This window comes from Cimex lectularius, unplaced genomic scaffold, assembly GCF_000648675.2.
Source record: "Cimex lectularius strain Harlan isolate CLEC.00 unplaced genomic scaffold, Clec_2.1 scaffold110, whole genome shotgun sequence".
Lineage (NCBI taxonomy): Eukaryota > Metazoa > Arthropoda > Insecta > Hemiptera > Cimicidae > Cimex > Cimex lectularius.
Window position 1 is genome coordinate 540231 of NW_019392697.1, and position 25369 is coordinate 565599.

Genomic DNA, 25369 nt, shown 5'->3' on the forward strand with positions numbered 1-25369 from the left:
AATTCTCCTTTTCTTATAATTATATAATTATGCATATTCTTGGGATAGTAATGCACTCCGAACTCTGGCTGACGGTTTTAATACCATGCCATAATAATACTGGGTTTTTTATTTTTAACTCTATATTTTTTCATTTTGTATCTATCTATATATCTATCTAGTTTCCTTTGGTGTGTTCCGAGAGGAAAGAGAAAAATGAGTCGAACCTTTTGACTCGGGTGGCCTCGGAAAATCCCCGTTCTGACGGTCAAATTAATTAAAATACGTTTTCACATTTGATTTTCTGCTAGACAAAAGAATGAGAAGAGAAAAAGAACAGAAAAATGTTTTTGTTGAATGTAATCTACGATATTTTCCTACAATCGTTCTAACATTCATCATTGATTGTATGACCTTGCTTGTCTGCCTGTATTTATGTCTGTCTTCGTTTTTCTCTCTCTCTCTCTCTCTCTCTCTCTCTCTCTCTCTATCATAAAAATATTATCTTAAATATTAATTTAATTAGCTAATTTAAACAATTGTTTTTAATATTAATTTGAGAAAGACATGTAAAAACAAGAAAAATTAAATTTTTGTGTGTTGTCTTGGCTTTGGTATAATATGATTAAAGTAAAAATAATGCAATGTTTTTGTTTAGATCAGGGAGAATATATTATTAAAAACTTAAATAAAAAGATTGAATGAAGTTAAAAAATAGAAAGTAAATCATATCAACAACAAAATAAACATATTAATTTATTTACAAAAATTTAAAAAAAAGATCAATTAACAAAAAAAATCAATGTTAAATTAACAGAAATTAAAAAATTATAAAAACAAAGTGATTGAACTGCGTTTAAAATAAATATTTTACTTCTTATGAAATGATAATATTCATGATTTTAAATAAAATTGAATATATTTAATTTATAATTATAAAGAAAGATGCGGTCTGGTGTGATGTAGGTTTCAGAAAAACATTTTCTTTATCGTGCCAACGTTTCGATCTTTATTGAGATCATCTTCAGCGCCTGGGATTCANACGCAAGAATGGCACAATTACACAGAAGACAAACACTTCGATCCCTGAAGATGATCTCAATAAAGATCGAAACGTTGGCACGATAAAGAAAATGTTTTTCTGAAACCTACATCACACCAGACCGCATCTCATGATTTCTTAATAATCATCGACTAACGGTCACTAGTTTATAAGTTTTTTTTAAAGTAAAATATTTCTAACTATCGAGTTTAATAAATAAAAGAAAAGTTATATCTATTAAAAACAATTTATACTTATAATGAAACATCTCAGAAAACATTTGCACCCAATGTTGGGTGCATAAGTTAAAGAGAGGACAGAATGTCGTAAATTTGTAAACATAAAAAATTAGTTCGGATCTCACTCTCTCTCTCTCTATTCCTAAATGCCTTTACGTACGTCTCTCATTTTCTTCTTCCTTTTATTCCACCCCTTTCTTTTATTTTATTTTCTCTATCTGTCATCTCTGCCTCATTTCATTCTCTTTATTTCGTCTTCTTTTCCCTCTTTCTCTCTCCAAGTGAGAAATAGACAGACATTCAGATAGATAAATTGAGAAAGAAACAGAGAGATATATAGATAGAGGGAGAGGGAGAGAAAGAGAGAGAGAGAGAAAGAGAGAGAGAGAAAGAGAAATAGAGAGAGAGAGAGAGAGAGAGAGAGAGAGAGTGAGAGAGGGAGAATTAAAAAAGTGAAAAAGATTGAGTACAGAGAAAGAGAGACAGGAAGAAAAAACATGAAAAAAGAACCAGTAAGTTAGAGAGAGCCAAAACAACACAAGCAAATATTTAACTTGTCTAGTTTTTCTCAAAGTAATATGTAAAATACATTTTTTAAATTAATTAGTAATACTTAATAAAATTAATGTTTAGTATTTGAAATAATATTGTTACGAGAGAGAAGAGAGAGAGAGGGGGGACAAAGACAAAAGGTGAGAAAGAATGAGCACAGAGAAAGAGAGAAAAAGAGAGATAGAAAGAAAAAACCAAGAGGAAACAGTTAGTTAGAGAGAAGAGAAGAGAGAGAAGAGTGGAGAGAGAGAGAGAGAGAGATATTGATTATTCTATATTATAATAATGAACGTGTAAATTTAATTTAATAGTACAATGATCTTCTACCGTGTGAAGCATAAAAGAAATTTAAATTCAAAAGTAGTGGAATAAATTTTATTATCAAATCAGTAAGTTGTTTTTAAGAAGTTATAAAAAAAGTCAGGAAATAATCAAGTTGTCTTTAAGTTGACGTACTACGTGAAAAATTTACATAAAAACAGTCATTACTAAATCGCAATAAATGTAAATAGCATAAATATGAAGTTATAATTAGGTCAATAAGGATTACAGCGAAATATAAATAACGCTATATTTTATATAAAATAATTAATGAAAGGGGAATTTTTTCGATGGTGTGAGCCATTGACTTAATTTTCGATTAAGGACCTTTCGCAGTGAAATTCACAAAAGTTCGCAGCTTGCCGGGCTAAGTAACTCATAGGGGACTTTTTCTCCTCCTGGGATAAATTAAATTTTATCCTGGGGCGATCCTGTTTTCTTCGGGTTTTAAATTTATCACCCGGGCCAAATGGAATATTTATGAGACGACCCGATTCGGACACCATCGAACCTGTACAGAAAATCGGAATATTTAATTTTTCGGCCTGAATTTAAGAGTTGATCTCGGAACTAATTATTTTCCCCCAGAGCGTCAAGAATTTGGCGAATTTTCAACATCATTTAATCGACAGAGTAAAAAAATTAAAAATCGAGTCAACGAATTTTTTAAAATTTAAATCCTTTAATCCTTCCTGCCTGTTAACATGTCTTTCCGAATTTTATTTTTAAAAATTGTACGGTGCAACTGGCCTAAATGACTTCCAGCCGGACAAAGATGGGACGAAATGTGAAAAAAATGACTTGTTGCTTGTAAAACTCAACCGAGGGTCTAATGGTCTAAGCGATTTGACATAAAACGATTTTTTTGTTAGTATGCTTCGATCACAGAACCGTATAACGATGCTCATCAAGCCTCTCGATCTGAATTTTGATCTTAAAGCCTTACGAAAGCTATCGATTAAAACATTCAAGGTGAAAACACAGGGTCAACAAGTATATTGTTTCTGGATTGTACTCATTACTAGTTACAAAAAAGGAATAATTAAGAAAAAGATAGAGTAAGAGAAAAAGAGACAAATCTTCAGCCTGTATCATACCTTGTCAGAATTTAACACTAGCTTTGCCAATGGTCATAATAAATTGTACCATATTAAAAAATTCCGTTTATCGCGACATTATAAGAAAACCCAAGGTTAACGACCACAAGAACATATTTACTTCCACTTATATTGATCTAAAATGGAAAAGATTAAGAAGCATCACCAAAAATAGACCTGCTCTTGATTGTTTAGTAACGCCCTAATTCAAATAGAATCCGAAAATATCAGGCTAAAAATATATTCTGTAACGTTTCAATGTATTGATGTATTAAAAATTACACGAAGATTGTTAAATATAAAATTTCAAACCTGGAAAAAAAATTGGTCTCATTTCATCAAAGGCTAGTTCATCTTCTTGTAAGAACACTGGAAATATTTTTTTTTATTGATAATAAACTTAAAAATATTTTTGACTTAAGCTCCTAAACAACAGTTAATTTTACAACTTTGTTTACGCACTTATTTTTTTTAATAGATTTTTTTAAAGCCTGTAATTTCATATAATGGCCCTGTTTTGACCTTAGCAATACGTTTTCAAAACTATTAAAGCCCATTAATTTTTCCACCTGCTCTTTCGACCGTAAAAGGAAGAATCTTTATTTTGTAAATGGCTCGTTTTAAATTGTTATAAATCGTTAAGTTAGTCGAAAAGGCAGTCGTTTCCAAGCAGTCCCAAACAGGGCGTAATAACACGATACACCGTGTCATTATCTCTGAGGTGTTTACGACAAACCAAAGGGGATGTAAAGCCGAATTTTCTACAAAGAAATCTTCCCTGTGCAGGGCCTTTGATTTTAGAAGAACCAGGAGGAAAATGAGCTACGTGCGACCTCACGACTTTCAATCCTCAATGAGGTCATACATGACGCTACATCAGGGTCGAGAGATAAACCTATCTTTTCCTTTTTGGAACAAGCGTTAGAAAAACAATATTAACCTGCATAGAAAAGAATGTCATAGGCTATTTAGAAACAGCCAAGGTGTATTGGGGTTTAAGATTCGATGCTTTAATTTTATTTATGAAAGAACACTGCTTTCTCTTTTAACAAATACTGTCCTAGTTGGGCAGAGGGCTTAGAAAAAGAAGTATAATAAATAAAAAGATGTGAAAAATCCAGAAATCATTTTTATACCGAGTATAAATGGATGGAGATAAAAGAAGGGGACGAAGTGCCACATGATATAGCAAATGACAGTTAAATATGAGAAAATGACTAGAAGTTACCTTGTATAAAAAAAAATGTTCAGGAATGACGAATAAAACAGGAAAAATAAATTATCCTTACAACTCATCCCGACGGCATTCTACATCGGGGGAGACAATCCTGAGAACCTTGAGGACTTTGCAAAGACAATGGTAGCATAATCTATAATAAATAGTACAATTTTGGCAGAAGAACAACAGACTTAGAAAATGAACAAGGCAGAAAAGGTGGCGTTGTTAAAGGTGTCATAAGGGAAGATGTCATTATTAAATAAACAAAAATGATTCCTGTCACAATCCATTATTGGAAGAGATGAGTTTGGGCTAAGCAAGATCAACTCGCTTGGCTTAGAGCTCGAGTAGAGGGGGTACTGAAAGGTTGGACATGCTGGCTAAGCAAGCGTCTCAAGGTGAAAACCTCCCAGTAGTCTATTCAAAAGCTCAAGGAATTGGAACCTCTTTGTGTTTTTATCAACAAAGAGGTCATACATCCCGATCAGATCATTTAAGGGAGGATCCTGAGTACTTTGTAAATACCATGGTAGTGTACACTGATGATATCTGTATGAGTAATTCATTGGTCTGGCATTTGTGGGGTATTTCCAGGGAGAATTATGGCAGATGAACAGTATAGACCTGAGAGTTGTGCATAAACCAGGCAATTTGACGGTGTTAAAGGTTAAGGTATCATAAGAGAAAAAAGTCACTACTAGAAGGGTCATCAGGCTCCACTTTAATCTCTTAAAAATGATTCGTTCCATACAGAGCAGTAAGCAGTATCTAAACAAGTGTCTCAAGAATGCAAACGTCCCAATAGCTCAAGAAATTGGAACCTCTTTGTGTTTTTTTATCAACAAAGAGGTCATACATCCCGATGAGATCATTTAAGGGAGGATCCTGAGTACTTTGTTTCATTAAAATAAAAAGCCTCGACCCTGATGATATTTGAACATTTTTGGCTTCTTCTCTAAAAAGAGGTCATGCCTACATGTTGTCCACCTTTAATATTACCTATAAGGCAACATAGGACATATCCCGTCTTGCGCCGTCTTCTGATAACACTGAATTTGCCCCGTAAAATGTTAGCTCCGGGTTCATCATGTTCCTGAAGTTAATAAGGAACGAAACAAATATCTAGGTCTGTATTTATGGTTTTCAAGTTGCAGAGCTACTTTTTCACCTCGGCTATATTTCCTGATCTAATTACACGGTCAAAATTAATCTGAACATGTCCGAGCAATAAATTAGTAATGGATTACGCAACGGGAATCTCACCGACTCACATTCTGCGGATAATTGAGCCAAATAACGGTTATCGTTTTGAAAGAGAGCGAAAACGGCCCATTTTAAAGCTTAAGAAGGCCCGTTTTCAAAACCCAAATGGCGAGGGGAATGTCAAAATTGTAATATCATCTACAGGCCAATAACAATCGGGTGATTAGAAAAGAATTTCAACTCGCCAGAATAATCTTCGTGAAATCGATTCCATGGGGGGAGAACAAGGTGTGGCCGATCCCATGCCGAAGGTTGTCCTCTTGTGCCCTGTCGACTGGTCCTTGAGCTGCCCCAATATTTCTCCTTCCTCGTTTATGGCACCGTTTATTCAAATAACAAACAAAATCAGATTTAAACATCGCGGGTTTAACGGGTCGTGTTTGACCAATCTCTACAAAAAAGATTCAACTGACCAACTAGATGCCAACCTATAGAATCGTGTCAAAATTTGTCAACAAGTTTTTAATTTTAAACCAAGGATATCCACTCTATATATAATTATATAAACTCTAGTAAATATATGAAAACAAGTTGTACATAGCCTATTCACAATCTTTAAGAGTTTGGTTACGGAAGAAGGTAGATTGGTTTAAAGAAAACAACTGTCCTAGTCAACTATAAATGGTTTTCGAAAACTGTCAGCTAGGGCTTAGACAAGCCAGTAATTTCCTCGTAGACGTCGCCGACAGTCGTCCCAGGGATGATCATTATCCTCTTTTGAAGGGTCAACAAAAGGGACAGGACAAATAAACAGTGGAAAAACAAGAGGCGCCGGACCATTAACTTCATAATTGGGCCAGGGTGGTAGACATTTTTTGATGAATTTTTCCTTTTCAGGGCCGGCAGGAGACTATTTCAAATCGTAACTCTAACATATGGCCGACGTTCGGAAAAATATTAATTGCACTTTATCAAAAGAGGAGCATATTAAAATTTTACCTGATAGAGAAGAATTAGAATTCCTAAGTAAAACGAACATAAAAATGCAGCTGTTCATTCAATAATATTTTAACAGCTTTATCCTTGCACGGAAAACAGTTTCGTTCATTAAAATAATCATTTTTAAAGTTTCAGAAATAATTTTATTTTGGTATATTCGTTCCTTTTATTAACGCAAGTTGACTTGATATTTGGACATTTAAGCCTATCTTCCCTAGTTTCAAAGATTTTTTCTGTATTTTGCTTCTTCAGTGGTGGTTCGGTCTTTATGCATGTTCCTGCTGTGTGACCATCTGCTTTTTTTCCCCTTCCTTCTCACTCTCTCTTATTTCCCGCCTGAGCGTGTGTTTTACATTTTATAATGTTATAATCATAATGGCTGCTAATTAAACTTTTGTTCATTAATTATTGATATAACATTTTATGGAGTAATATATATATATAAAGTGGAAGGTTTATGGGCCGACAAACAGCTGAGGTCATCGCCGGCCCTATGGAGTAATAGAATCTGATTTTTTATAAGCGAACTGTGGTCGTTTCCGAAGTATCTGGTCCGCCTTTCCTGTCTTGTCTTCAGACGCTTTTGGGCTTGTTTACCGTGGTTGGTTGGTGTTAATGTTTTTTTTCCGATCTATCTGTTTGTCTCTCTGACTGACTTTTCATCTAACTTTCTCCTTCCTTTCGAGTATATGCTTTATTCACTAGCTATCCATCTCTCCCTCTATTTGTATGTGTGTGGGTCTGTTTTTCCATCCGTTTGTTTTTCTCTCTCTTCGAAGAGACAGTTGTTTCTCTCTCTCTCTCTCTCTCTCTCTCTCTCTCGTTCTCTCATATCACCCTTTCCCCTCTCACCCACTTTTAATTTTAGGTTAGAAATGGTAGGTTAAGATGGTCTAGGGTTAGATTAGGTTATGTTGCCTGTTTCTTTCTACCTCTATTCTCTCTCTTGCTCTCTCTTCTATAAGGTCCTCGAATGTTTTTTTTGTTCATCTTTCTAACTTTCTGTCTATATGTCTGTATTTCTTTCTCTTTCGTTCCCACTGACTCTTTCCTTATTTTTCCAAGGATATCTATATATCTTTCGCTCTGTACTTCAATAGTTGTCTGTTTGCCACTTTTGTCCCCATTCTTTTTTATGTATATTCTCACCCTAAGTCATCCACTCTCACTTTCTCTCCCTCTCTCTCTCCCTCCCCCTCTCAATCTTTCTTTTTGTCCTTAATGTGTGTCTGTTTTATAGTATTTTTTGATGTTATAGCAAGAGTGGTTGGTTCATACTGACGATTCAAATGGAAAATTACCTTTTTCTCCAATTTTCTGTCTTTTTATATGGACTTTAAAAGGATAAAAATCGCAATAGCGTTAAAGTATAAGTATATCCGAAGGGCGAAACGGCTTTTCAAAGTACGGCATTTATACTGCAGAACCCGAGAAGTGATAACTTCTATTTTCTATTTCCGTAGATCAAAGAGTTGGTCGCGAGTAAAAGCAATTTCAGAGATCAATTATAAGATCTTTTCGTATCCTTCTCAGGACGTACCTTACGACAAAAACAACCTTGCATGTTTTACTAGAAAGGATTTTATTGTCTGCATTGTAAATTGTACTAATAAAAGATTCGTTTTTATTTCAGCCGGGCTTGGCTGTCTTGTTTCTCTGGTAGTAAATTATTCTGATGACTTTTTATAGATGTTCACTTAACTCTTTGTTAACGCAGTTATTGTTTGAAAGTAGGTTAAAGAAGCTTGAGATATGAGATGTGGTTTAATTGTTTTTAAAGTTGTATGTATTGGACATTAATCAAAATGTCAAGAGATAACAAAATTGTTTCTTTATAACAAAACCAATTTCTTATCGTTAGATTTTTCTTTTATATGCGTCATGACTTTTGAATCCATTCTTCTGTTCTCGTTTAATCTCCGCACATTTCATGTTCGAGTCGGTTTACACGACAGCCCTGTCGATCTTTTGATCGCGTTATTTCACCGTGCCAGTCGAAGACGTCCCAGTGGGAATCGATCCGGCGAGGAAGACTTGTGCGATTCTCAGGCCAAAACGGAAAGGTGTCGTGCTCTATCTGGCACGTGGAACGTTTAAAAATAACAATCTAAATTACTGCACAGCAAGCAAAAGACTTAAGATAAAGGGGCGTTTGCTTCAGATACAACATTTTGCCTGTGGGAGGAAAAAGGTTGGTCTAAAATTAACCGAGACCATTGCCAAAAGGAAATTCTTGAAGTCAAATGTATTTTCACGATTCTACTCAATATTACAGTTTGTTCACAGTCATTTGACTTATATTTAAAGAAATGTACTAACTTTTAAATTCACTAAACACCTCGTAAGATGTACTGTAAGCCGCCAAATTCCTTTATAACCTTAAAAGCTTCCTACCTACTTTTTATTACCTTACCATGCCTATTTAAATGCCTAAACAGGTAGGTTTTGCAATGTTCAGATATCAGATCGATTTTTTTTTACAATGGATACCAGGAACTGGAGGAGTTACCACCTGAGCACTGCAGCTTATTGTACTTTATCCCTGGCTCCATTTTTTGGGGGCTCGCAACACAAGAATGAATTTGAGCCCTCGGTGTGCCGGTGTTCTTCCATCGAAGGGGGTTGGGACCAAATTCAGGGTCGCTGAGATCTGATCCCGTCCTTCCATTGATGACTGCCGAGTCAATTTCTTTCAATTGCGGCCACCAGTCGCCTTAGGCCTTAGAAAAAGTCCAGAGGCGACGCCTGGGGATCGAACCCACGACCGCGGGATCTACTAGCCGAGAGTCTGACGCCTTAACCACTCGGCTGCCCCCCCCCCCATCAGACCGATACAAGCCGGCGCGGGCTCCCACAAGGGAGCATTCTTGATCCCTCCCTGTTTGTCGTTTATACTGCTCATTTTTCTATACATCCGAATAGCATTACCACCTGTGATGATGCCTCAATTTTATCTTTTAACCCAAGCAACCTCTCTTGCCTTCATTGTACAATACTGAGGATTGCTACACAGCAGACTGCTGTGGAATGCCCTCACAAGACTTAAAAGACAACAAATATGGACAACTAGTTTACTTTTAGGACCAAATTCTGTTTTGACCGTCAAAACTCAACTCTACAAGACAACTACCTCGACCAACATGGTCATCAGAGTGGAACTGTGAAGTTCTCTCAAGACATTCAATATCCAGTGCATTGAATTATCAACGAACTGCTCGGTCCAAGTTCTAAAAGTTCATCTACCCTAACCCTACTGGCTAAGCCCTATGTAAAATATCCCATTAAGTCCTATGAGTGCAGTGCTAACCATAGTGTTGGGAGAAAAAAACCATATACGCACTGAGTCGGTCTTCTAAGAAATTTGAAACCATATTAAAAAATTAATTATGCCAATTTGTAGACATCTTTAAGATTGTTTTGCTATACAGATGATCTTAGAATTAGGTCAAAGCCTGGTAGTAACAACTGAAACTTTTTCATTAAGACCGTACCGAAATTAAAATTATTCGTGAGTAATAAAAGTTGTCTATACATCTAACACTTTAATTATATTAAAGAGCGCATACACCAATAATGATGGCGTGAAACCGTATGATTTAAAAACGTTCCTATTATTGCTAGTAGGAAGTCGTTCGATGGAAATCATATGAAGGAGAAATTAAAATTGAAAAAAAAAACCTCAGCTTCTTTGGTCTACCTTCAGACCAAATAAGCCGACTTAGTCGTTAGTTATTACAAATTGAGTGACACCATGTGACTTATAAAATTACATTCTTCGCTACATCTTCCCTTCCACAATATAGCGCATGGTTTAAATTCAACGAAATTGCCTTTACGCGTTATGCATGAAATAGAAAGATGACCAAATTCCTCTTAACCAACGAAAATAGACGGACCAGATGTTCAGGATTCCTATCTTTCAGATTTATCACCTTACAGATATGTGACAATTTATCATAATGGCAAAGTTTGGTGAAAGAACGAAAGTTTGAAAGTTAACACAGCGAGACTGGACGGACCTCTCTGTAGATTCATTACATTTCAGATGTCATAATCATTCAGATGTTGTAAACGTTGGTTGACATTAAAGTCCGTGGTTTTTTTTCCAGGTTTTTAAGTTTACTGAACACCTCTGCGACTATTTATATTCTACTTCTTGGTCAGGTTACGTTTCTCTTCAAGACAAAAAAAAGCAAAGGAATTGGTTTCAAAATCTATATTATTGCTAGTAGGAAGTCGTTCGATGGAAATCGTATGAAGGAGAAACTAAAATTGAAAAAAAAAAAAAAAACCTCAGCTTCTCTGGTCTACCTTCAGACCAAATAAGCCGACTTAGTCGTTAGGTTATTACAAACTGGGCCAATGCTGGCCAATTTGATTAATGCTTGTTTATAAATTTTATCCAAAAAGGCTTCACGGGGGTTAAAATTAAAAATAAGAAAAGTTGTGTCAGTTGGAAGTAGTGCGCAATATGGTTTCAAAACTTGGTCACCGAAGTAAAAGTCGAGCCCGGCCCAAGATGGCCTTAACCTTTCCGCACTCTATTTGACGCCAGACGCCCCAGGTGTTATTTCCTGATTTTATTTTTAGTCGGTTTTTTCATTAAATCACTACTTTCGTATCGTGTATTGAATCGCAGAGGATTTTTCCGTGTCGGGTCTGCGACAGGCTCGTGCCTTCTTCGTCTGGCAAATTGCCGTCCTTCTTCTCGGCCAGGAATTATCCAGCGGGGAAAAAAGACAGTTCCTTTTGTCGAAGTAAAGACACGAAAAACGTTAATTTCCAGGTGGCGTTTCTCGAAAAGATTCGTCGTGATCGGATCCGGCTCGATAAAATGCAATTCCGGTCTCTTATTATTTAAGGGAAATTTTGAAGAAAACAGAACAGATGGCTCTACAGTTATTGTACATGTAAATCAGTTGTTGACGTTCTTTTAACGATAACCAGGAAGAAAATTAGATTTTACAATTCTTTTGTTCGTCATAATGATACTTTTATAGTGATAGATAAAAAAAAAGGGAAGGAAAGAACAGACTGACGGAAGTCAATGAATGATGAATCATTCATTACGTACACTACAAAAGAGACCAACTTCTAATTACTTTTTCAATTAATTGATTCCTCAATTCGTAATTTAAGTTTGTGAAAGACTGATTATGATGGTATAATCACTGAAAGCTGGGAAATAAATCAGTAAACTTACTATTCTTCTATTTGGGTTGTGTTAGAATAGGTTAGGGGATAGGTTACATATCCACGATTCAATGTTTATCGTGAAGCGGAGAAGATACACATATGCGAAGCGTTTGTTCTTATATTTTTGGGATACATCGTATATTATTTTTAAGTTTAAACTACGTCGTACCGTACGTTTTGAGGTGGGTACAATTTTTAACATGTGCTGGGTTGCGTTGTGTTGGGTTGTGTTAAGTTAAGTTAGGTTAGGTTAGAGAAGGTTAGGATTTCGGACGGGATAGGTTACATATCCACGATTCAGTGTTTATCGTGAAGCGGAGAAAATACACCAATGCGAAGCGATTGCTCTGATATTTAAGGGATTCATCGTATATTATTTTTAAGTTTAAGCTACCTCGTACAATACGTTTTGAGCTGGGTAAAATTTTTAACATGGGCTGGGTTGAGTTGTGTTAAGTTAAGTTAGGTTAGGTTAGAGAAGGTTAGGATTTGGGACGGGATAGGTTACATATCCATGATTCAATGTTTATCGTGAAGCGGAGAAAATACACCAATGCGAAGCGTTTGTTCTGATATTTAAGGGAATTATCGAATTTTATTTTTAAATTTAAGCTATCTCGTACTGTATGTTTTGAACTGGCTACAATTTTTAACATGGGTTGCGTTGTGTTGTGTTAAGTTAGGTTAGGTTAGAGAAGGTTAGGATTTGGGACGAGATAGGTTACATATCCACGATTCAATGTTTATCGTGAAGCGGAGAAAATACACCAATGCGAAGCGTTTGTTCTTATATTTTTGGGATACATCGTATATTATTTTTAAATTTAAGCTATCTCGTACTGTATGTTTTGAGATGGCTACAATTTTTAATATGGGTTGGGTTGCGTTGTGCTAAGTTAGGTTAGGTTAGAGTAGGTTAGGATTTGGGACGGGATAGGTTACATATTTTTAATTTTAAGCTAATTCGATCATTTCGGTCCGCTTCGTCTCGCTGTAAAGGTCAGAAATGTTTCGTCACAACTCGGTTAACTCTTCTAAAGATTGCTTGGCAGTTCGATCAGACTTGTTTATTTTTAAAAAATGAGACCGGAGAAAAGTAAGAAAATCAAGTTTCTATTCAGATTTTAAATAAAAATAAGTTCTTATTATACAATTTCATCTGAATAAAAGGACTTTTATACTTAATTTATTTAAGTTTCAAGGGAAATGCATTCTAAAACGGATGTGTTTTAATCTGGGTACAATTTTTAACATGGGTTGGGTTAGGTTGTGCCAAGTTAGGGTAGGTTAGGGTTTGGGACGGGATAGGTTACAAATCCATGATTCAATGTTTTTCCGTGAAGCGGAGAAAATACACCGATGCGAAGCGTTTTCTTAAATTTTTGGGATCCTTTGTGTATTATTTTTATGTTGAAGCTACTTAGAACATCTCGGTCCGCTTTGTCTCGCGTTCAGAAATGTTTCGTCATCACGCGGTAGCCTCCACTACAGTTAAATTGAAAAGTTGAAAAATAAAGCCTTATGGGATCCATTGTATTTTATTTTTAAGTTTGAGCTTAAACCATCCTGGTCTATTTCGTCTCGCCGTAACGATAAGAAATATTTGGAACAATGCCTACCTAACCTTCACTGTAGATTGTTTCAAAGTTAAAATTTATTGTCTTAGTTCAAAATTGATACAATAATAGTAACGAAAACTCATTTCTCTATTATTTAAAGAAAAGGACACAAGTATAACATCCTCTATCGGGGGCGTCGACGGCCGCAACGGTTTAGGCGTTGACACGGCGCTCATCACAGCAAGGTAAAGGTCCCGGGTTCGAATCCAGCGCCCTGCATTCCAACCCGACTTACTTACAAATGGGCGTTTTTCATTCAATGGGACAACATGCAAGCATATTTGTTGATGATAGCTTTAAAAGCTCCTTTCCCTCCAGAGTAGATTTATCAAACACCTAATTTTCTAAGCCCACCTATTAGATAGGACTTTCGTCAGTTTAATTTGGCCTATTGTTAAAAAAATCATTGTTTTCGTAAAGTGTGGAAATTCGATGTGAAGGGGGTTTCGACACGGTACCAGGTGAATATGGCGACATGGAAATCATATTTATTATCGACATGAAAGTCTGAGAAACAATTCTCTTCAGACTAGGAAGTGATTCAAATGGTTTCCAATATTCAATAGGTAAGAAAATATATAGAAGAAATTCAGAAACCAGAGCTACTATATGATTTTCAATTATTAACGGTCTCCTCCTTTCAAATTTTCTAAGGTAGATTTGGAAATTTAAATGAGCGGTTTCCTGTTTTATTTCACCACTTCCTAATAGCCAAGAAGGTAGAATCGATCACAAGTCTTTTTCACTGGACTTAACAGCCTTGGAACGTAATGACACTTTCACTAGTGTAAGGTTACTCCTTAACATTTGCCACTCTAAGGGTCATAAATCCAAAAGCAAAATAAAAACTTTTATGATTTAAAACCATACTGTTTATTATGTACAAAAGATTATCCTTTCATCAAAACAACGAAAAAAAGGGAAAGATGAAAATGAAATTAAAGTTTTAGCAAAATAGCAGCAAATGTTCATCTCGTTAATAATTGAAAAATAAACAGCTTCTGTCAGATTTTCAGGTCGTTTACCTTACAATACAATTTCACTGGGGATTCGACTTGATTCACGTAATTAAAAAAAACCTTCCTCGACTAATTACCGTGCAATAACATAGTTGAATTATTCATGTTCAATTAAACAAGTGTTGATTACGTTTAAACGCATAGAAGAGAAAAGAAATAATGAAAACACAAGTGATACGAATTTTTCACACCCCTTGGGAAAAATAGAAAACAAATGGTCCGCCTCTCTTCGCTATTTATCAAAACAATGCAAAAAGAAAACTTTAAGTAGCAAATCAGCAAAATTAAATTCTAGTATTCGAATATTGGTTCGTCCATTACCAAAATAATTTCAGAACAGCTGGGAAAAAAATTGTCCTAAATTTGTTTATTTGCTCCAAATAACCTGCATACCACCTTCTCCTTCACGGTTAATATCGGAATATATATTGCCTTCATCAGGATTTTCTTTAAATCCTATACACAATTTTTAATTGCTGACAATTATTTTGGATTTAAATTTACGAATATTATTGGTAATATTATAAAGGTAAATTTAGGATAAATGAGTAGGTTTTTTGGCTGGACTGTATGGGATAACCGAATGTTGATCGTATTTCTTCTACAGAGTGTTTCATCTACTCGTGCTACAAACTTTGCCAGTAGATTCTACATTCAAACAGAACCATAAAGTCCTAATTAATTATGGTCTGAATCTCAACAGTTTCGGAGTTACTCCACTTTTTCTGATTTTTTAAGTTTTCACGACCTTGCTTCAAATAAACAATGATAACTCCAAAATTAAAAGATTTAGGACAAATCTGTTGGTACCATTAAAAACTACGTTAAATTTCCAATAAGGTGTGATCAACATTGAACTTGTAAACGTTGGTGAAAAAAGCGTTTTAGAAGCCAGAACTTTCGAAAATATTTTTGTTTTCAAAGTTGAAAAACTTATTATCGTGATTCTAAATTAATATTTCCAAACTTAGAGACCAGCAACTTTTTTTTTTTAAAGATGAATATATTGATGAAGGAAAGAAAAAAACCATTGATGACGGATTGGTTAGGTGGAAAAGATAAAAAAAACTCAAGGAAATACTGAATGAATACCTTACCAATCCGTCAACCACGGTTTTTTTTCCTTTCCTTCATCAATTTCTTCACCTTTGAAAAAAGTAATTAAAAAAGCAATTTCACCACTAAAAAGGATATTAAATGGAGTACTCTGAAATTTTCTGGTCTCTAGGTTTGGAAATAGTAGTTTAGAATCACCATAGTAATTTTTTCAACATTGATAAAAAAATTTTTTTCAAAGTTCTGGCTACTAAAACGCTTATTTGATGATATGGCCAACATACCTTCCCATTTAACAAAAAAATTTTCAGCAACAAAATCATAAATTTATCGTTATACTGTAGCAAGAAAATCAACAAAGATCTGATAATTAAGGGACCTTATCTGGCATTAGTAAAAGTAGTAAAAGTAAAATTCATGATGTCAAAATTAAATTCTGTTCTGATAACTTTTCAAAATTCTTGGTTTATGTTGGCCGTTCTCCTCATAAGAATTTTAATCACTCACTACCTATCTAAAATATAGTTTCTTAAATATTCGTTGTCAATAATACCTTTTTTTAACGCTTGTTCGCAACAGCAGAGGTTATATCAATCCTCGGAGTGCCGGTGTTTTTGAAAAAAGCCCATTTGTATGTCGAGTTCGAATGCGGGACCGCTGGTTTCGAACCGGGGACCTTTACCTTACAGTGTGGAGCGCCGTGTCAACGCCTAAACCGTTGCGGCCACCGACGCCCCCGCTATAACACCTACTTTAATTGATATATTTATATTATATTTATTATNTTATATATATATTATATATTTAATTGATTTTTATGTAACTATGAATTTTTGCTGGTCTGGTATTTGTTTTGCATTTTGTTGTTTTATTTCTACTGGACCCATCTTCGCCGAGTGGTGGTATTCAATATGACAGTTTTCACTGCAACTGAAAAATTTCTAATAGGATAAAGAAAACTTTCACCGCGTTTGTCCAGAACCAATAAGCACGGATTGATCAACAAGATTTGACAAAATTAACGGTTTTGCCGTGAAGATTGACCAATCGTATAAATATTTGCCTTGTCGGCATTATTTCAGCAAGAGCTGGTGGTTTGTCTTGAGGGAAAAAACCATGGTGAACTTTGGGATTACATGTTTTGATTTTCTTTATAGAGGCATTTTTTTTTTACTGTCCAAGATAATCACAATGTCCAGCAAAACCCACGGAATAATAAATAGCCCATTGAAAACCCCAGTGGTACAGCGGTCGGCAATTGCGGCCGGCTGATGTCTCCCGTCATGGGTTTTTTTTTGAGCTTTCTCCGCCGTTTCGAAAGTAAAAGTGAAGATTTGAAAGGCCCACTTCTGCAATTCGGTGTGAATCAGACTAAGTGACCGGAAGGCGGAACAGGTGTCTTCTTATGAGTCAGCCGGATGTTTCAGTTCAGTGCATCGACAATTTATGTGACCCGGATAGCCGAATTGATTCAACAACGGTCGACAAGTGCCTTTTTGATGACTTATTCAAATCATCCCTAAACCAACCTTCAATTATCAAAACGTTTAAGAAATAAAGAAAGAGGTAGAAGGAAAAAAAATGGTCCTACCAAGATAATCTTAAAACATGACGATCCCTGATGTATCTGGATTTTTAAAGCACTAGGAACGACCATTAAATCGGAATGCGTGAAAAGATCACCGAACAATGACTGGTCGTTATACATAAATGTCATTAACGTTTAATTATTCATTAAGTATGATGGCCAGGAAGAATCGGACAAATCGACGGGGATAAGTCACCAAACCCCTAAGCGACAGGTTATTTTCTAATTAAAATAATCACTTCTCTCACGCGTTCAACAAAGAATGTTAAAATTTTTCTAAAATTATTATATGCTGTTTATCAAGAAGACATAAAACAGGATGAAACGCGAAATTTATCGTAGTTTTTAATTTATTCTTTATGTCTGTACATTAGCATAAAGAGGCCAAGTGTTCATTTTGGCCGAACTTTGTGTCGTTTGATCAATGGAGTTTAATTTGAAACATCCTTTGCCAAATGGGCTGCAGCAACTGCGAAAAGTGCCAAAAAAAAAAAAAAAAAATTGCATAGAAGAGACACCGTGAACACACCTGTTGATACCGCACTGTTTTTTATTTATTTATTTTTTTAATTCAGAACCCTTCCTTGCTATGCGAAAACAAGTTTTCCGTCTGCCAAACATTTAGATTTATAATTTATTTTTGTTTTGGATTCGGACACGTTTCTATATCGGGATAAAGGCCGAGGGTGGCTTGTAAGAACGGTGAAACTGTCAAATATTTTCTGAAGAAACATGCTGTCGTTGAAAGTGGGAGTGGAATAATTTTTTTTTTTTACTACGAATTGTGTTCACCCGAAGATACTTGGACACCAAATGATCATTTCTCCATTTCAAGTCAATGGGTTTCTAAATTAGACAAAAATTTAAAGTTAGAAAGTGATGGCATAAAATGTGCCAGTACGTGTCATAGTACCAGTACATTTACTTAACCTATTTGCAGAAAATCATGGGAAATTTTATGCATAAGTGAAACAATAGAATGCGTATGTAAAAAATAATTACCTGTTTTAACGGAAAAGCCACATATATAAATCCTAACCCTAACCCTACCTAACCTAACCTCAATTAACCTAACTTGATCCTAAAAATGTAAGAAAAAAAGCTTTTCTCTAGTGTATTTTCTTCACAGAAAAACATTGAATCATGGATAAGTAATCTATTTCGTTCCTAACCATAATCATATCAATTTAACCTAACCATAATCCTACCTAACATAACCTAAACCAAACTCATCTTAAACCTAGATATGGATAGAAATGACCTTTCCCTGTTATTATTAATAATATATTATTATTAATTTTGTAATATTTTTGAACGCTGATCAAACCGTGAAAACAACATCTCCAACCTTACAGCGAGGCGATGCGGACCGGGTTGATCGCAGCAGCTTAAATTTAAAAAATAATGTAAAAAGGATCCCAAAATATAATATAATAACGATTCGTACTCACGTATTTTTCAGTTTCGTGTAAAAACATTAAATCAAGTATATATAACGTACATAATCTAACCTAAACCTAAACCTAACATCACCTTACCTAACCTAAACTATCCTTACCTTACCCTAACCACGTATAGGCTTATAAATGAGTTTTTGCTACTATTATTTTATTAATTATGAACTAAGACGATAAATTTTGAACGATGATCAGATTGTGAACAACTCTTTTACCTACCTAACAAGACCTTTACACGGACACGACGCGGACCGAGATGATCGCAGTAACTTACACTTAAAAAAACAAATAAGTATACAAACAAGTACAATGGACCTCTAAATATAAGAAAAAACGCTTCGAACTCGCATATTTTCTCCGCTTCATGAATAAACAACAACATTAAATCGTGGATATATAACCTATCCCGTCCCTAACCATACTTAACCTAATCATTCCTAACCTTACCCCAACCCATGATAATAAAAATTGTATTCAGCACAAAGCATATCCAAATAAAAATGCATTACCCTTGAAAATGTAATAATGATATATCTATCCCATCCCTAACCCTAACCATACCTAGCCTAACCGTACTTATCCCAACCTAACCTAACCGAGCCCACCAGAGTTTAATGTCGAAAGAACCAAAATACAGAAAAGGTGTGGAATTGAAAATTATAATAAATGACTGATGGATAACATGACCTATTATAAGTGTATGTGGTAATAAGAATTTTTAATTGTCAATAAATCCAAGCTGTCAATATAAAATAGTTTATGAAATATTTTAATCTCTTTCAATTCACTAATTTCGTGGTCCGCTTGACCAATCTTACAATTAATTAAGGTTTTTTTTTTGTTGAGATAAAAAAAGTCAATGGCACGAGCGGGATTCGAACCCACAATCTTCGGCTTGATACGCCGCTGCTCTACCACTTGAGCTACCAGATCGAGGTCACGATAGCTCAAGTGGTAGAGCAGTGGCGTATCAAGCCGAAGATGGTGGGTTCGAATCCCGCTCGTGCCATTGACTTTTTTATCTCAACTAAAAAAAAACCTTAATTAATTGTAAGATTTTAATCTTTATTAATTTTTTATGTATTGAGTTTTTATTTTAATCTTTTTACGTAAGATCTTGGTTGAGTTGAAAAAGCTAGTGTCACGAGCGGGATTCGAACCCATAACCTTCGGCTTAGTCATAGAATCGGCCGAAGGTCGTGGGTTCGAATCCCGCTCGTGACACTAGCTTTTTCATCTCAACCAAGATCTTACATAAAAAGAATAATTGAAAGAAGTAATTTGGTCATTAGACCACTAAACACAATGGTTTTATTTTAATTGTTGTAGATAGATTTCCTTAAAAATGTGCAAAAGTTAAGTCCTGTCTGGGAAAACAATAGCAATATAAGATTTATTTATATATTTATAATTTAATTTAGAAAGAGTGAATCACCAAGCAGGCCCGGTGTTTTAGAATCGGAAATGTCTGTCCATCCAAGGCATTATAAGTTCCAAAAAAAGGAAGACGAAAGTGTATTTGTCATACATGATTCACTTAGATTAGCACCTGAGCGAAAAGCCTTGCTACTTCTGATTCACTCCGATGATTTCCCCGGCCCAATTTTGATGTCTTCCGCAGTTCAAGGACTTATTTTAGACAAAACAAAGAACAACGTCATCACAAGAAGCGTCTTATAAGGTGAAACTTTAAGAATGTGAATAAAAATGCGATCTCCCTACTGGGGTGGGCTGCCAACTAACAACAAGTTGTTTATGTTATACGGTCTTTATTTCCTTATTTATTTCAACTTGGAATTTCATTTAAAATGTAAAATGTCATAGTTTTTATCTCTTACGAAATCGCCCTTGATCTCTTTCTTGTTCACGCCGTGGTATTTTTTAACGTATTGTAATCGATCGCCCATGTTTCTCTTGAACCTGGCGTCAAAAATCTGTCTATTCTTAGGGATTGTTTATCCCCCCGAAATAGACGGTTAGCACAGGATCAATCACGCCAGGAAAATTTACATTCGGCCGGTTCGGCATTTGATATGGAACTGCTCGTAAAATGACTAATGGATTTGTTTTGACAAGTCTTTTATGTCTAACTTTATTATTGTGCGTGATATTTATAAATCGTCTCATGACAAAACCGTTACATAAAACTACAACGGATATAAATTGTTCATTATAATTATTTGTTAGAAATCCAAGACAGAGATCAACAATCAAGTGTAAAATCGAGTATTTGTTCGTTATGGAACTTGGGTCCGCTTAAATTCGCCGTTTTTCTTGATCAGAGTAGTTCTGATGATGGCGAAGAAGTTCTTTCCATTCAGTATTGGCGTACCAGGATGACAACTTATTCAACACAATAAATTCACTATTTTTCGTGGTCCGCTTGACCAATTAATAACATTCAATTAATTAAGGTTTTAAGTTGAGATAAAAAGTCAGTGTCACGAGCGGGATTCGAACCCACGACCTTCGGCTTGATACGCCGCTACTCTACCACTTGAGCTATCGTGCCTTCGATCCCCTCGGGCACTAACTTCCCATCTCAACCTCACCTTTTGAATTTTTCCTCCTATTTGCCATTTTTCAAATGTCGTGTATTCAACGCAGTTATTTCACCTATATTGCCTCATTATCAGATAAAAAACTCTTTTTTTAATCAAGATTACAAAAAGCGAGTAAAAGGTAGAAAAAAATAATTAAGAACCTTGGGGATAATATCATAATCACCCTTGTTTCGGGGCCCCAGGTCAGAAGTATAAGGAGCTGTAATATTGGCCAAGGAAAGTTCAGCCAGGACATCCATCAGCCCTGACGTTTTTGCACCATATGTAATTGCCAAAAATGCATATCAGACAATAAGTTTAGGATAAGTAAGTGGTTCAACGTTAAAGTATCCCAGAGACATTAAAAAAAGTTTATAAATATACCATCGAAAAAATAACAGCATTCTACTAAAATCTTTCAATTAATTAAGGTTTTTAGTTGAGATAAAAAAGTCAGTGTCACGAGCGGGATTCGAACCCATGACCTTCGGCTAGATACGCCACTTGAGCTATCGTGAAAAATGGCAAAAAGGAGGGAAAATTCAAAAGGTGCGATTGAGATGGGAAGTTAGTGTCCGAGTGAATCGAAGTCACAATAACTCAAGTAGTAGAGTAGCGGCGTTTCTAGCCGAAGGTCGTGGGTTCGAATCCCGCTCGTGACACTGATGTTTTTATCGAGATTATGGAATATAGTACGACTGCTGACTGGAGTAACTCAGAAACAAGCTTGTGTTGATATTGCCAAAAAGAAGAAAAAAGAGAGGAACATGTCTTCCGTTAATGCGAAGGCCTAACATAACCCCTAAACTACCTAAACTAAACCTGATCCTACCTAACCCTCAACCGTCCTAGCCTTACCATTCCTAACCCATACCTAACCATTAGCAACTTAAGCTTCCTAACATACAAAACTACTAAACTTATGGCGTCCTGAGATTATGGAATATAGTACGACTGCTGACTGGACTAACTCAGAAACAAGCCTGTGTTGATATTGCCAAAAGAAAAAACAGGGGAACATGTCCTCTGTTAATGCGAAGGCCTAAACAGGCTGATTCCTACTCCCAAAGGATCATACAAGAACCTTTAACAATGCTTCTGGCAAAATGCCTTAAGCTTAACGAAGAGCTCTATAGAATGATGAAGATTGGACATTAGACTAATATTTTAAAACTTGAAATTTAAAACTCGCGCTTTGCGCTCACATATTTTCTTCGCTTTCCGGAAAAACGTGTAATCACGGATATGTATCCTAACCCGTGAACGTCCCCAACTAAATCTTATAATTCATGAACCTAAACTAACGCCTAACATACCTAAACTAAACCTGATCCTACCTAACCCTCAACCATCCTAGCCTAACCATTTCTAACTCAAACCCCACCTAACCTTAAGCTTCCTAACATATTCTAACTCAAACCACCTGAGTATTATGTCGAAAGAGTCAAAATACAGAAAGGTTTGTGATTGAAAATTAAACTAAATTACTAATAGAATACGATAACTAAGGGATAAGTTTATGACTAAGTAAGCATGCTTTACCAACCTTAAATATTGCTAATTAATTTATTTATTTATTGGTTTTACTTTTACTCTGAAATTAATAACACATGTTCAAAAATTAATTAAACATTCCTAACCTCAACTAACCCAACCCATGCGCATTCCCCGGCGCCGCGACTTTGATGAGTAGAAAAATACGCAAAAAATATTTTTGTACCCAGCCCAAAATTATATCCATGTTAAAATTAATGGTGAAAGGGGAGAGGGAGATGAAATATATATATATAAATATATATATATATATATATANTGAGATAGAGAGAGGGAGAGAGAGAGAATAGAGGTAGAGAGAAAGAGGCAATATAACCTAACCTAACCCAACCCTAGACCATCCTAACCTACTATTTCTAATCTAATATAACAACAACCATACTTGCTTGTTCAGAGAGAGAGAGAGAGGGGGGAGAGAGAGGGGGGAGAGAGAGAGAGAGATAGAGAGGGAGGGAGGGAGGGAGGGAGAGAGAGTGAGAGAGAAAGAAAGAGGCAACATAACCTAACCTACCCCTAGACCATCCTAACCTACCATTTCTAATCTAATATAACCTAATATAACCCAAAAGATACTTGCTTGTTCAGAGAGAGAGAGAGATAGAGAAAGACGCAACATAACCTCACCTAACCCTTCACCATCCTAACCTAACCATTTCTGATATAATCTAACCCCAACCATACCAATCTAACCTAACTTGGCCCATGCGCTCCCCTCGGAAAGGCGAAATCAATGACGCGAAAATGGTCCAAAAACACATCCACTTTTAATTAATCAATTTACTTCTTAATTTAATAAATTTTTCAAGTAACGTGTTAATTGTGGTTTAATTAGTGTGTTAATTGGTTAATTGTGCATTAACAGGTTTGACACAATATAACAGTTGCTTGAAAGTCCTAATTTTAAATTTTAAATATTTTTACATAGCGTACATTTGAGTGAATAGGTCAACTATGTCAGGTCTGCGTGGTCTTGCTGTGAAGAGGATGACATAAACAGACGTTCACGTCATCTCCAATCCCGATGTAATTTCTTTTTACAAGGATTTATATTTAACACTTGGCAGAAATGCTAAATCTATCATTTAAAAACATATCATGTTTCTAGATATGTTGTTTGTTTCTGTCTGGTTTTCTTTCTTCATAGATTAATGTTTTTATAGATTGTTTCGGTTGTTCTTCAAGTTTATAAACTATTTGTCAGTCCTATAATAAAATAAGAATACTGATAACTTTCCAATTAGTCAATTTGTGACAAACAGCCATTTAACTTCCATTAGAACTGTTTACGGCAAATGCCTCTTGGGAAAGCGTTCCTTCTGAAAAGTTGCAGTCGAAAAACGTTCAAAACTAATGCAATCGTTGGAAATTAGATCAGGTGTGAAATACGTTGAGTACACGTGCTAGTTCGACGTTCACACGGGCAACATATGCCGGGCATATGACATAAGCGACCGACGCCCATGTTTTTTTCCCCACTGGGAAACGTCTGCTGCAATTGTTCTATGAATTGTTTTCATTAGGATGATCATGAATTACTGATGAAACAAAACAGCCAATATGTTCAACAAACCAAGTTTTATCTGACTTAGACCAGGTGTCTAGGAATCAGACCTGTCAAACTAGACAGAAATCATAAAATATGTGGAGCTAATTGTTTAAAAGCGTTTCCGCTATAAAAATTAATTACCTGTACAGCGCTGTTTAAAAAGCAGTTGTTTTGACCTGGACCGTTCAGGAGTCCCTTTGAGAAGGTGAAGGAGGTGTCCTTGAGAGGAGCCATAATTCGGTCCTAGCACCCCTTCATCCTGAAAGAAAAAACACGTTATAATACAGAAAAATAAATCATTTAAGATGACAAAAACATTATTATCCGAGCTAATCCTTGAGGTCTTTTCCGGAGAAAAGTTTATAGTTTTAAATTTGATATTAGTATGCACAAGGCGGTGTTAGTAGTCAAACGGTAAAGGCAACATCACAGGGGACACGGCAAAAGTTCAGAAGCAGGGGTCAAACTGAGATTATCACACGATCGCCCGTTCTCTTCTTTCACTGTGCGTACTAACCTTGATCATTTTCTTTCCTTTGAAACCATTTTTAAAAAAATCTATGTTTTTAACGGTTCTTTGACCTTATAGAAATACTGTTTTTTTTGTTCGTTAACCACCCGGGATTTACATTTCATGAAATTTCTTAAACTTCAAACTTTACTTTTGAATAATTTTTTTTCGGTTTCGGTGTCATTAATGATCATTTGAGTTGGTGGTCTGCAGTGGTTGGGTTCGATTTGACAGTGACCAATCAGGTCCGAAACTCTTTTCTAAATGAACTTTGAAACTTTACCCAAGTAATTTGAAACAAAATAAATTGTGTATACTTATGAACTTTCCTGTTGAACTTCATGTCTATAAACCGTTGTCGGAAGTTTGATCAATATTCAATATTCTCCGCCTAACCTCGAGGGTGGTCTTCGGCATCCGTAGCGGCTCAACATTACCTTCTGTAGTCGTCCCGTTATGCCATTTTAGACTACAATTTGTGTTATGTTCGATAATATTTTTTAAATAAAGCTTTTTGTGATGGTGTTTATTCTGGCCTCTTCTCTTTCTGGCCCAATGTGTCGTAGAACAACAAGTTTTTTTTTTCAGGTTAGAGGAAAATAAGGTGTAGTCATGTTCCAACATTATTT

At 35.5% G+C, this 25369-nt stretch overlaps 1 protein-coding gene across 2 annotated transcripts in view; it reads right to left on the minus strand.

Moving 5' to 3' along the window:
- LOC106674000 overlaps window positions 1-25369 on the minus strand; it is a 169837-nt gene that overhangs the window by 67429 nt on the left and 77039 nt on the right. For both annotated transcript variants that reach the window (XM_024226048.1, XM_014406412.2), the window contains exon 2: window positions 24371-24488. In XM_024226048.1, coding sequence (XP_024081816.1) covers window positions 24371-24463 — 93 coding nt within the window. In that variant the 5' untranslated portion in view covers window positions 24464-24488. The remainder of the gene's footprint in view (window positions 1-24370; window positions 24489-25369) is intronic.